This window comes from Heteronotia binoei, chromosome 21, assembly GCF_032191835.1.
Source record: "Heteronotia binoei isolate CCM8104 ecotype False Entrance Well chromosome 21, APGP_CSIRO_Hbin_v1, whole genome shotgun sequence".
NCBI lineage: Eukaryota > Metazoa > Chordata > Lepidosauria > Squamata > Gekkonidae > Heteronotia > Heteronotia binoei.
In genome coordinates this window covers 146876198-146890253 of record NC_083243.1, presented here as the reverse complement: position 1 = coordinate 146890253, position 14056 = coordinate 146876198, and the positions used below count along the sequence as shown (strand labels likewise).

Here is a 14056-nt window from a genome sequence, read left to right as displayed (position 1 = left end):
TTCACATCAATTTCCTTTGTTTTCTGTAGGAAATGGTTTTAATTAATATATCCAGTATGTGGAAATGTGACCCCTATCATGGTATTAATTTCCTTCCATTCTCTGGGTGAGATCACATGAGTGATTTGACCTGACCTAGCTGCACCTCCTCTCCAGATTTAATGTGCGCAATCACATGCACATGTCTGCCCCCGAGTCCCACCGGTACTTACCTCATCTAAGGATGGGCTGGGGCTGGATTAAATAGTTACTGGGAACTTCCCAGTAGCAAATCTATAAAATGCATGCAGGATGTGTTTCCTGGTTGTCTGAATGGCTGGGATGCATGATGCACCCACCCCACATGTGCAGGAGCAGTCTGAATGCTCCTCTTGCGTGTCTCTCCCAGCAGCAGGGCAATGGCTGTATGATGGCCATGGTGTGCATCAATGAACACCAGTTTTTTCAAAGCTGGTATAACGCCCCACCAAATTCCCAGTGTGATCCCACCCTCTGTGTAGAGAAGGAACGTTAGAAATGCTGAAAAAATGAAATCAACACAGAATTGTTACATGACCAGTACTATACTAGTCCTGTGTCCCTCTGTTTATTCAAAGCGGCTTAATCTAATAGACATAAATAGTATTATGATCTATCATAATATAAGCATGCAAACATCTGGACGGAGAGTTCCATTCATTTGGAAAATCTATTCTCTCTTGAGGCAATAATATGTGCTTAATAACTATGAAAAAAAAGAGTTTCTTCAGTGTTTAGAATAGATAACTTTTGCACCAAACTCTTTAATCTCTTCTTTAGTTTTTCCTTAAAATAAGATTTTAATCTGACTTTGGAATTCCACTTTTCTCATTTATTTTACTATGGGGTTCAGATAATATTTTGCTAGAAGATTGATTCTGAATTCTCTAGGCCAGGTTTAAATGCATGACTTGCAGCACAATCTTATGCAGAGTTATTCAAGTATACTCCCATCAAGCTTCAGTAAACTAGACTAGAGTGGCTTTGCATAGGATTGCACTGCTAGTATCTTACATAGGGTGGGTCCAACAGAGTTTTTCTGTGGATGGAAGGGTTTCCATAATATATTATCTCTGTGTGACAACTTTAGAAAATAATAGTGAAGAAAGGGTTGTTGAAGAGCTACATTGGATGTTGGACTGAATATTGTCAACTTTAATATTGACTGGTTTGATACTACTTGCTGAGATACCCAGAAAATCTCAAAGCCCACAAGATTTTGTACTACTGTAGATTTAATCCGATGTGGAACCCTTTTTCTGTTTTTCTTAGCGAGCGTTGCTAGAACAGAAACAGAAAAAAAAACGTCAGGAGCCACTGATGGTTCAGTCAAATGTGGACAGTCGCACAAGAACACGCCGAATGAAGCAGTCAGAAGAACAAGCACCACTGGTGGAATCTTACCTCAACAGCAACAGCAACACCATTTATCATGGTATATAAACATCATTCATATTATGCCAATCGACTGCAAATAAGCTAACTTTAATTTTAGTTTTAAAAAAGCCTGATTTCAAATGAACACCACCTTTGAAAATTCCCAGTATTAAGTTATTTGAATATTTATCTGTAATTGCCATATGTTTCAGTCTCCTTTTAGTATTTCAGTATTCCATCAAAGAGCATTTTGATTATTCATCTCCCACTAGATGAGGGTGGAAAGAACTACTAAGGAAAAAACTCTTTGACAATCTTTCTAACATTATTTATAATTCGTGGGTTTCCCCCCATTAAGTTGTAGAATGTATTGCAGTTTTCTTTTTTAGCAATGAACTGCTAGGCAAAAACTAAAAATGCTACTTTTTCATAAGATGAAAGAAGACACATGTCAACAGAATCTTATATTTCTTTTCTATACTCTGTGGACAGTTGACTATACATAAAAGTTTCAGATTTTTTTGCCCTCAGTCATGGTAGTTAATATTTATTTTATTGAGTTATGTTGCATAAAAATGTACTCTTAGTTTTAAATGTCTGTCTGAATAAATTTTACTTCATGATACCCATGAACAGTTCTCAAAATCTTATGCTAGGCAATGAATTGTAAGTGTTTATTTTATCAAACATAAAATGTATCCTTTTTGCAATATCATTAATCCCAAATGACCCATTGGGGATAGTCGATATTGTCTATTAAGGCATAAGAAGAGAACTAGAGGATCAGACCAATGGACTCTCTAGTCCAACATCCTGTATCACAGAGTGGTCAACCAGTTCCTGTGGAGGGCAAACAACAGGGCATAGAGGCCAAGGCATTCTGATGTTTCCTCCTGGATTCAAAGGTTTAATACTTCTGAACGTGCAGGTTCTCCTCCGTCACCATGGCTAGTAGCCACTGATATACCTATCCTCTATGAATCTATCTAATCCCCTTTTAAAACTGTTTATTCCTTTGGCCATCACTACATCTTCTGGAAGCGAATTCTACATTTGTAAATAAATATTTTCTTTTGTCCATTCTGAATCTGCCCATTGGCTTCATTTGGTGTCCTTGGGTTCTAATATTTTGGGAGAGGGAGAAACATATCTCTTTGTCAACTCTTTCCACCCCAAGGATAATTTTATCAACTTCTATCATGTCTCCTCTTAATTGTCTCTTTTCTAAACTGAGAAGTCCCAGACTCTTCAGCTTTTCCTCATCGAGAAGATCCTCCAACCCCCTAATCATCTTTATTACTGTCTTCTGTACTTTTTCTAGCTTTGCAATGCCCTTTTTGAGATACAATGACCAGAACTGTACGCAGTATTCCAAATGAGTATATACAGGGGCATTATAATATCATCTGTTTTACATTCAATTCCTTTCCTAATAATCCCTAACACAGAGTTTGCCTTTTTTACTGCTGAAGCACACTGGGTTGACATTTTCATTGAGCTATCCGCTATGACCCCAGGTTTCCCCCCCTGTCAATCTCAGGAAGTTTAGATCTCATTGGGATTTTTTTGTCCCAATGTGCATCACCTTACCAACACTGAACTTCATTTGCCACATTGTTACCCACTCATCCAGTTTGTGGAGATCCTCTTGGAGTTCTTTACAGTTCATCCTTGGTTTCACCATCCTGAATAATATGGTGTCATCTGCAAATTTGGCCACTACACTACTCACCCCTAATTCCAGATCATTTATGAATAAATTAAATAGTGCTGGCCCCAGTACTTTTCTTTAAGGGCAGGGCCAGCGTATGGGAGTAGATAGGGTAGGCGACTGCCTAGAGTGCTACCCTGCCTTGTGCCTTACTCCCCCTTGCCCTTGCAGAGCACTCTTCTGAACCTGCCTTGAAGGCAGGCTTGGAGGAGCACTTACACAATGCACTACGCTCTTCGGCGGCTTCCTTGGAAGCCTCCGAATAGTGCACTGTTTTAGCAGTGCCCAGCCGTTTCGGGTTGAAAGTAGCCGGGCACTGCTAAACCAGTGTGTACTGTACTGTAAGGGAAAGTGGCTGTGCGGCAGCACTGTTGTGCGGCTCCTGTCTATTGTATAGTGGGCTGTCTATTGTATAGTGCATTGAGGAGTCTCAAGATCAGTGATAACACACTCTTTATTAGGAGTAGCATAGTGGGAAGCTTCACTACAAGACTGGGTGCTGGGACAACAGGGCCAAACTTATATACATCTCTGGGGCCACAGGGCCAAACTTATATACATATGCAATCACGTAATTGGGTCATTCAAACTGGTGGGGGCTTGGGATTGGTCTAGGGCTGCAGAGATTTGGATCCTGCAGTCCATTGTTCCCCAGTCCCTAAGCTCACTCCATATGCCTCCAATGAGCCAGGTAGGAACATCCAAAGTCTTCCTTTGAGTCCACTTACATAACATCCCTCCCCCCCCCTTAGGTTGCAAGCCCCTAATGGACACAGTCTTTTAGGTATGCAGGCTTGCAGTGCTCTCACATCGACCACCTGAGCACTGGAGTGAGCTGTGACGCGGCTGTTGCAGCGGTAGCAATCTGCAGAGCCTTTGCCAGTGTAGGGTTGGTTTCTGTCGCAATCTTACAATGGGCCTTCATGTCCCTGAGGCCATGAGTGAACTTCATAAGCAGGGCATCTTCAAGTTTTGCGCCGTACTCCGCCTTCATCCCCATGTTTCGCAGGCGAGTGAGGTAGGTCACTACAGTCTCATTTGGATCTTGGTTCCTGTTGAGAAACTGCAGCTGTCAGGTGAGGCAGGTTGGCTTTGGAACGAAATGGCTGGTCAGCACCTCGATGAGCTTGTTGAAGGATGACAACTCGAGCATTTCTGGCGCGACCAGGCCCTCAGTGAGCTGTAGGGTAGCGATGCCACAGTTGCTCAGCAAGATGGCCTTCTTTATCTCTGGTTCATCATCCTTAATCCTTTGGGCCACGAGGTGGTACATAAGTCTTTTGACCCAGGCTTCAGGATTTCCCTCAAGGGAGCTTGCGGGGTGGGGGGGGGCACAGCGCAGTGGTTTGCCTCAAGCGGCAGAACCCCTAGCGCCGGGGCTGTTTGTGGGATCCCACTGCATACTTCCATCCATTGTGAGATGTTTCCATTTATTCCTATGCTTTGCTTCCTGGCATTTAACCATGTTTAATCCATAAGAAAACCCATCCTCTATCCCTATGACTACTAAATTTATTCAGGAGTTTTTGGTGAGGTACCTTGTCAAAAGTTTTTTGATAGTCCAAGTATATAATGTTTACTAGGTCACCACTGTCTACATGCTTGTTCACTTTCTCAAAGAGCTCTAAAATGTTGGTGAAGCAGGATTTCCCTTTACAAAAGACATTATGATTTTTCCTCAGTAGGCTTTGTACCTTCATCTGCCTAATAATTCTATTCTACTAATTTGCCTGGGACAGACATTAGGCTGACTGGCCTGTAATTTCCTGGTTCCCTTCTGGATCACTTTTTAAAAAATAGGTGTAATGTTTGCTACTCTCCAGTCTTCTGGTTCAGTGGCTGAATTTAATGATAGGTTACATATGTATTTTTGGAATTTACTGTCTTGGAGAAGGAAAAAGCTATATATAGACATATAGGCTGGACTTCAGGAAAGCAAATTTTGACAAACATAAAGTTATGCTACGTAGAATCCCATGGCCAGAAATACTAAAGGAGAAGGGAGTTCAAGAGAGGTGGGAGTTTCTTAAAAGTGAAGCATTGAAGGCACAATCACAAATTATTCCTAAGAGTTGGAAAAATGGGAAGAGCCTAAAGAGACCAAGGTGGTTCCATAAACAGCTTTCTAAGGACCTGTCACGTCTCAGGGCGCAGGCAGGAGGGAGTCTAAAGCTGGTTCAAAGTCAAAGTTCAGGAGTCAGTCAGGAGCCGAGTCACCACAGCAAAATCACAAACCAGAAGGAGAAGTCAGTGTCCAAAGCCAAAGGGTCAAGGTGCCAAGGAATTCAAACCAGTCAGGAACTGGAATCAGGAAGGAGCATGGATGCAAGCCAGGGAATTGACTTGTTGCTTCCATGAGGTTGCCAAGTCCCGGGTGTGAGTTATATGGGCATATCAGTCAGCCTACTTCCTGGGTGGCCGTAGTTCCTCTAGTAATCAGGGCTAAGAGAGCTGAAGCATTGGCGCGCAGCGCATCTGTTTTCTGTCAGTGTCTCTCGAAGACGCATGCGCATTCTTTAGATGGGAGGGGAGGAGTTTGGAGGAGACTGATTGTCAACAGCCAATATGGGTGCCTGGAATGTGGAGGGTGTGATTGACGGCCCAGCTGTTGGTTCTTCCTGGTCTGTTAACCCTTCCAGCTCCCCTTCCTCAGGGCTCATTACAGGACCTGAGAAATAAAAAAGGACTCATTTAGGAAAATGAAGGCGTGCCTTATAACCAAGGATGAATATAAACAAATAAGCAGAGCTTGTAGAAAGTTAGGAAAGCTAAAGCTCAGTATGAGCTTAGGCTAGCAAGAGATGCTAAAAACAACATGTTCAAACTAAGAAAAAGAGCAAGGACATGGTGGACCAGGGACAGGAAAGTGAAATTGTAACAGGTGATGAAGAAAGGTCAAAAATGCTCAATTCCTACATATTCTCAATCTTTTCTTCTGAAGGAAAAAGTGCTCAACATGGCAAAAACAGAACACATGATGAAGGTTTGCCACTCCTTGCCTCTTAGTCATGATTCAGCTATTCCTTGAAGGTCTTCCATCCAAATACCGACCAGTGCTGAGCTGACCCTGCTTAGCATCTGAGATCTGATAAGATTGGGATAACCTGGGCTATCCAAGTCAGGGCACAACTGAATTTAGATACTCATTATAAACTGGTTCAGCCCTTTGTTTTACTGTTCTATATAGCTTTGTTGTTGGTTCAGAAACCCATCAGTTCTGTTGTTCTATGCCATACCTAGGAAACACATCATACTCTTCTGCTTTGACATGCCTCTTCATTAGCTAAACTGAATTAGCACAGAGCATCACTCAGTAGCACTGCATAAACTGTGTTAATATGAAGCTCCAGGCTTAATCTAGTTCAGACAGTGTAATGTTATAGAACAGGAATGTCAAATTCATTTGTTACAAGGGCCAGATCTGACATAAATGGGACTTTGTGGGGCCTTGCCATGTGTGTCATAAAATGTAATGACAGGTAGTAGAAATATAAACTTTATAAAGGACTAGGAGTAAGGCCCATTGTGAAGAAAAAACACAATGAACTCTAGAAGGAGGCTCTGGGCAAGTGCTCGCCACCCTTGCTGTCTTCCCGTCCACCCAAGTGAAGGCATTCACTCCCCCGCCCCCCACCCCTAGACTTCCTACAACAGGCCCTGAGGAGAAGTAGTATTGATCAGTAAGCTTTCTGTCAGCAGACAACTGTCTCCCTGGAAGGTCATTGGCCTTCTGCTGGGATTCTTGCCTGATGGGGCCGGCAGTGGGCAGGGGAGAGCAGAATCAGCCAATGACATGGCAGAGACAGTGTGAGCCAATCCTGTGCAGGCTACATCCAATGAATGAAAATCCTCAGAATTGCCACCACAGTTGGGCTTTTATTTATAACTGATACAGACAAACACAATTAAAGATATTATTTTTTATTTAGAATACAAACATGCTTAAAACTCTTGTGATTTTTTTTTAAAATGGAAAGGTGGGGAAATAGTGGGATTTGGTAATTCAGTTTTTAAAATAAAACATCAAGAAAAAGCACAAGGATCACAGCAGAAACTAAAAATATAAACTGAAAATATAAAATGCTCTGAGCCTAGGAAAACATGAAGTGGCTAGGCATTGCAAACCTCTCTCCTCCCCCCCCCCCCGGTCTACTCAAATTGGCAATGGCTCTCTAGTGTCATATCCCCCTTTGGCTGTGGGTTCCCAGGTTAGAGTACTAACTAGGCACCAGTTCTCAGGTCCATTGAGCAGAGACAAGCTGGCTCAAAGCATCAACCTTTATTTGCAAGAACACAACTCCAGGAAGCAACAGCTTCAGCTGGCCATAGGAATGTTGGAAAGTGGAACAGAGTTACATGCCATTGAAATACATTGCTGCACAGACAAAGTTGCAAGTAGAATGTGGAATGGATTTTCCATTAAGGTCTCTGATCCCAGATAGACTATCTATCTGGGCACAGAGACCTTAATGGAAAATCCATTCCGCATTTTCTTTGCAGCTGTGCAAACCCAGAAGAGCTTCCTATTTAGCTGGCAAAAATGAAGCAGAAGAAGCTGGAAACTTTGGCAGCCTTGGAGCTTCAAAGTGTAAGGACAGGAGGGGAATAAGCAATAAAGCATATGAATATAGGGAACACACTGGAATCTCATCAACAATCTGGAATCAACTGCTTGGGAAACTGGGACTCTACTGTAGTCTATTGCCAGAAAATAAAAAATGATAGTTTTTTTCTATATGGTATTTGCTTATGCTGATTTGTGAAGGTACAACCTTACCTTGGAGGATGCAGTTCCACTAAACATAATTTCCACTAAGTGACAAATAAAACAACAGTATAGCACAGAAGATACAGAACAACAGCACAGAAGATACATTTAAATATCTGTGAGCTTATTTATTCTGATTTTTTTTCTTAAAGTTCATCATGAAACAGAAGTTCTGCTTTGGCAAAACCAAGATGTGAATGAATCAAGATTCAGGATGATCTTAACAGGATAGAAAACTGGGCTGCAACTAACAAAATGAATTTCAACAGAGATAAATGCAAAGATCTGTATTTAGGTAGGATAAATCAGGTAGGGTGGTGGAAATTTGTCTTGGTAGCAGTACATGCAAAAAGGATCTAGGGGAGGAGTGTTAAATGTCCGACCCATGGGCCAAAACTGGCCCACCCAGGGTTTGAATCAGGCCCACAGCTCTTTTCTCCCCCTCCTGTCTTCCTGGGAGAAGCTGGGCCTGCCACTGCCTAGTCTGCCACACGTGCCTCTCTCTCTGTGGCCATGTTTTGGGGGGCAAAACAAGATATCTCATTGGGTTGTGTGAGAACTCTCTGCTCATGACCTGAGTTCGATTCTGGCAGAAGCTGGATTCAGGTAGCCGGCCCAAGGTTGACTCAGCCTTCCTTCCTTCTGAGGTCGGTAAAATGAGTACCCAGCTTGCTGGAGGGAAAGTGTAAAAGACTGGGGAAGGCAATGGCAAACCACCCCATAAAAAGTCTGCCGTGAAAATGTTGTGAAAGTAACATCACCCCAGAGTTGGAAACGACTGGTGCTTGCAAAGGGGGCCTTCCCTTTCCTGTGTGAGAACACACATCCGATGGCACTGTACTGTTCCGTGTTAATATATGGAAAGTAGCTTACCGAATGGGTTATGTCAAGGGGTGTGGTCTAATATGCAAATGAGTTCCTGCTGGGCTTTTTCTACAAAGCCCTGAGAATAGTGGTCCTTCAGGTAGGCTAACTCGAAGCCATATATGGTTTCAAAGGTCAATATCAACACCTTAAATTGGGCCTAGATGCAAACTGAGAGCCACTGAATGTGGAACAAGACTAGTGTGAGATGTATTTATTTACCTAAGATATTTCTACCCTTATGACTCGCTCCAGCCAGAATTTTGGCTGCAGCATTCTGCATCAGTTGTAGAATCCAAACACTCTTTAAGGGTAGCCATATGTAGATCACATTGTAGTATTCTAATCTAGATGTTACCAGGACATGCTCCACCATGGGAAGATCATTTTTGCCTAGAAAAGGCCACAGGTCACTGACCAAAGCTGGTGAAACATGCTCCTGGCCACCACAGTCACCTCCTTTTCCTCTAGGAGTCCTTCATCCAGCAGCACCCTCAAGCTACTAGCCTCTTTAGGAGTGCAGCCCCATCCAGAATGGAAGACACCTCCGTTCTTACCAAGAGCTTCATGGGTCAATCTTCCCTCCTACCAGTAGGTCTTCTAGTTTGTTGGGATTAAGTTTCCATTTATTAGTCTTTATCCATCTGAAACCTGCCTCCAGGCACCAGGTTGTGGTTTCCACAGCCTCCCTGGATCCTCTGGAAATACAAAATAGAGCTAAGTATTGTCCCCATATTGGTGACTGTCCAGCCTATATCTCCAGATGAACAATCCCAGTAGTTTCATGCAAATGTTGAAAAGGATGGAGGAAAAGATAGGACCTCATGGTACCCTGCAGGCCATAGGCCAAGGACTTGAGCACCAATCCCCCAGAACCACCATTTGAAGTTTATCTTCCTGATAGGACTGAAACCACCACATAATGGTGCCTCATAGTCCTAATCCTGAATGGTGGTACAGAAGGATACCATAGATAGTATTGAAAGCCACCAAAAAGTCTGGACAATCAACAGGGTCACATTCCCTCTATTGATCTCCCAGTGCAGATCATCCAAATGATCTGGGGGAGAGGGGTGAATGTACAGTTAATAAGCCACCCTCCCCTGCCGAGGTGGGCTTATGGTGGTGTACAATGTAAAAATTAACACAATATAATTATAATACAATTTTAAACCATAAAAAGTAACTACTAAAAGATTGCTGGGGGGGCAGAGGGAGATTGGAGTGCCAGAGGATACAACTGTTGCTGCTCTCAGTCAAATGTCTGGTGGAACATCTCTACCTTACAAGTTCTGCAGAACTGCTTCGCATCCTGCAGGGCTCAGATGTTATTTGGCAGAGAATTCCACTGGGTTGGGGCCAGGGCAGAGAATTCCTGGTGTGGTCAAGGACAGCCAGATATCCCTTGGGCCAGAAACCACCAGTAGATTTTTGTCTCCCAAGCGCAATGCTCTTCTGGGGGTATACTGTGAGAAGTGGCCCAAAGGTATGTGGATCCCAGACCATTAAGATCCTTAAAGGTCAGCACCAAAGCCTTGAACAGAGTCCTCCCTTCAAAACAGCCATTTTCTTCAGGAGAGCTGATCTCTGCCACCTGAAGATCAGTTGTAAAAGTGGGAGATCTCCAGGCTCCATCTGGAGGCTGGCAAACATAAAAGACATTCATTTGAGTGCATCTACTGAATTCTAATTTTTTATTAGGATTCTAAATCTTGTTTTAAAAGCAAAGAGGGAGCTAGTGTAGAAATCATTTTGTTCATCTGCAAAAGCTCTGATCTCTGAAATCACTATTAAGATTTAGGGGTACATGCTGTCACTATTTTATTTTGTAGAGTTTTGTAGAAATTATTTGTTCCAGAAATGTATTTATATGCTTCAAATGAGTTAATCAAAATCCAGAGTCAGTGTCATCTCCTTGACGGATTCATGCTGGATAGCTCAATATGGTGTCTTCTACAATGCCCAAAGAAACCCCGTGGTGCAGAATGGTAAGCTGCAGTACTTCTAAAGTCCAAGCTCTGCTTATGACCTGAGTTCAATCCCAGCAGAAGTCGGGTTCAGATAGCTGGCTTAAGGTTTTGTTTTGTTTTCTTTAAACATGGCAATCTTTATTTTGTCTTTAAAGCTCAAATACAATATTCAGTGTAAGGTAGCTGGCTTAAGGTTGACTTATCCTTGCAAGGTCAGTAAAATGAGTACCCAGCTTGCTGGGGGTAAGGTGTAGATGACTGGAGAAGGCAATGGCAAGCCTCTCTGTAACAGAAGATCTGCCAAGAAAGCGTCATGATGTGACATCACCCATGAGTCAGTATTGACTAAGTGCTTGCACTAGAGACTACCTTTTACCTACAATGCCCAAACAAAAGCTCTTATGTGGCATTTTTTTTGGGGGGGGGGGGAGGAGTTGTTTCAATTGTTCCTACTTTGTTTCTGACTTCATCATTGCATGTTTGCTAAATATATGTGCAAAAAACCCAGCATAAGAGCAATAAATGACAAGAGATAATCAGGAGCAATAAAAAGCAGTTTACTTGTGGATAGCTTTGCTGTTTCAGGGGGCAAGGTGGTGCAGTATTTACCAGCGTATTTACTTGCTGGTAGGAACTTCAACTTGCTGCTTGATGGGTCATGCTGACATGCCTGCTAATAAATAAACTGACTTTCAGGTAAGTTTATTTGCAGTTTGGACAATGTTCCTCAAAGAGTCTCTCTATACATTGGGTATTTTTGCACGCACTAAAGAATGCACTTTCAATCTACTTTCAGTGCACTTTGCAACTGCATTTTACTGTGTAGAATGGCAAAATCCACTCCCAACTGATCATGGAGGTGGATTGCAACTGCATTATTTAGCATGTCTGAAAGCACCCATTGGTAGGAACATTGCTAGAAAATACTTTTTAGATAAAGTGGTTTATTTGGAGAGAAATCTAGAACTGAATTCTCAGTGAGGACTTCACAGGGGAGCAGGCACAGACTCCTTTAATCCTGGTTCAGCCCTGTCCCAAAACTGACATTCTACACTTGAATCATGGAATCATAGAAACCAACTTTATGAGTTTATAATTATGTGATTCTAGTGTAGAAATTCAGTTTCAGGACAGGGCTGAAGCAGGATTAAAGGTCTAGTGCAGAATTGACCTCTTGTTATCTGCACTATGATGCTCTGGGATATAACTGAGTAGAAACAGTCAGTCTGCTTCACAGATTCAGAAAATGGAACAGAAAATGACTGTTTCGTATCTAGCCACCAATATGATTGCATGAAGATCAGAACACCAAAATCAGCTTTTAACTCTGTACATTTACATTACAAACCTGCAATCTGTTGTCCTGCAGTTTTCTTTCTGCTATACTATCTGACACATTCACCTTACCTTCTGCTTTGCTTGCTTGCTTCACTGTGGCTTCATAGATTTCTGACCTCTTCTCTTTCTTGTTTTTCTCTTTTGTTTTCTTTATCTCTTTTTTATTTGTTTGTTCGGGGTGTCCTGAATTTCTCGAGCAGTACAGGATGCTGACCAAGAAGATGTAAAAGTGGTAGCAGACTCACAAGCTCCAAAATCAACTAAAAAAACCAAGGCAGCTACAGGAGGCTGTCAAACTGGCAACACTAGGAAGGAGAAAAAGGGGAAACATAAAGGTTAGCTGCATGCTGTTGATTTTGAAATAAGATGTTCATGTAATTTTTATATTTAATGCATTAGCAACATAAAATGAATAATTTATAATTTAGAAGATAAAACCACACTGCTTAGCATGTTCCTGGAATTTAAAAATATAAAATCCTACAAGTAAAATTGTAAATGTACCTTATAATATTATACAGTATATTTACAATTTTACTTGTAGAAATTTGTACTTTTAAATTCCAGGAATGTGCTAAGCAGTACAGTTGGCCAGATCTGGGGATACTTCAATCCAGTGAGTGGCACTATGAACAGGCAAGCCAGATCTTCCTACAAACCTAAAAAGGGTCCCAGGATTGCAGGTAAATCCGAACTTAAAAAAAAAAAATCCAAAATTTAGCTTTAAGAAACATAACCCCTCATTGGCTGTTGTTAATCAAGCACAGCTTTCCAGGCTGAATATCTGTGAGCAAAAATCAGAGGGAAGAAAAAGAAATTGGATTTATACCCCGTCTTTCATTTGGAGTCCCGGAGCACCTTACAGTCTCCTTCCCTTCCTCTCCATCACATGAGGCAGATGGAGCTGAGAGAGCTCTCCAAGAACTGCTCTTGAGAGAACAGCTCTCAAAGAACAGTGACTACCCAAGGCCATCCAGCACGCTTCATGTGCAGGAGCTGAGAATCAAATCCAGTTCTCCAGATTAGAGTCTGCCACTTTTAACCACTACACCAAAGTGGCTCTCTGATGAAAGCAATGTGGTGCCACATAGCAGGTTTCCTGGAATTTCCTTGCTCTAGCTGCAGCCACCCCAGGCCAGCAGGACTTTTGCATTTTTTTAAAAAAAAAAATCAGCACTATACTGTTATGTCAATATAATGCTATACCAATAAGTGTAACAGATTATCTGAATTCCCAGCTTTTTTTTTTTAAGGTCTCCAGTGCCTTCCCTTTCCCCTTAAATCTCTGCAATGGAAGGGGCCAGAAAAGTACTTTATAATAACATAGTGATATAAAAATATTTTAGGGCTGCATATGTTATCCCAGTACTGTAAAAGATCCCAAAACAACACCATGCCACCAAGTTCTGTCTCGTGATTGATGATGGTATTCCACATATGCCACTGAAGCCTCCCTTGCATGCCATTGGTGGAAAGGTAGGTCTGGAGAAGTCACAGTTCCCAGATCCAACTGACAGTGGCATAGGTGATAGGGAAGGGAGCACATGCTTTCCAGTCATTTTATTTGTCCTTCCTCCTGTGCTGTGTCTGCTGGGTCAGGAGTGTTGCAGGGTACCAATGACCCAGGGGAGGCATAGCACACTTGCCAGTCTTGGCCTGCTGCCACCCTGCTTTGACTGGTAACACCAGCAAAGTTTTTTTTTTTAAAAAAAATATTGTAGGTAAAGGTGGAGCATGCCAGTGTTCCTGTAACTTTAAGAAGAGGAAGAGTTGAGTATGGGAAGAGATAACTGCTTTTGGAAGTTGTAAAAGCAGAGCAGTTTGAGCTGCTTTTGGCAGTCCTCACTGTAGCTGGAGTGGGCAAAAAATGTTAAAAAGAAAGAAGCCAGGATTAAGCTGGAACCAGTGCACTAGTACATAATATGAAACCATACTTATGGCTAACTGTGATTAACCTGGTTTGGCGGACCATAGTTCACCAAAGTTAGTGTACTTGCCCACATGCAGATA

At 42.2% G+C, this 14056-nt stretch overlaps 1 protein-coding gene across 3 annotated transcripts in view; it reads left to right on the top strand.

Annotated features, from left to right (window-relative positions):
* The window catches only part of TUB (TUB bipartite transcription factor), a 260973-nt gene that overhangs the window by 207848 nt on the left and 39069 nt on the right, over positions 1-14056 (top strand). For 2 of the 3 annotated variants that reach the window (XM_060262942.1, XM_060262943.1), the window contains exons 3-4: positions 1291-1453; positions 12247-12381. In XM_060262942.1, the coding sequence (XP_060118925.1) occupies positions 1291-1453; positions 12247-12381 (298 nt within the window). The remainder of the gene's footprint in view (positions 1-1290; positions 1454-12246; positions 12382-14056) is intronic. The other variant, XM_060262944.1, reaches the window with a different exon arrangement.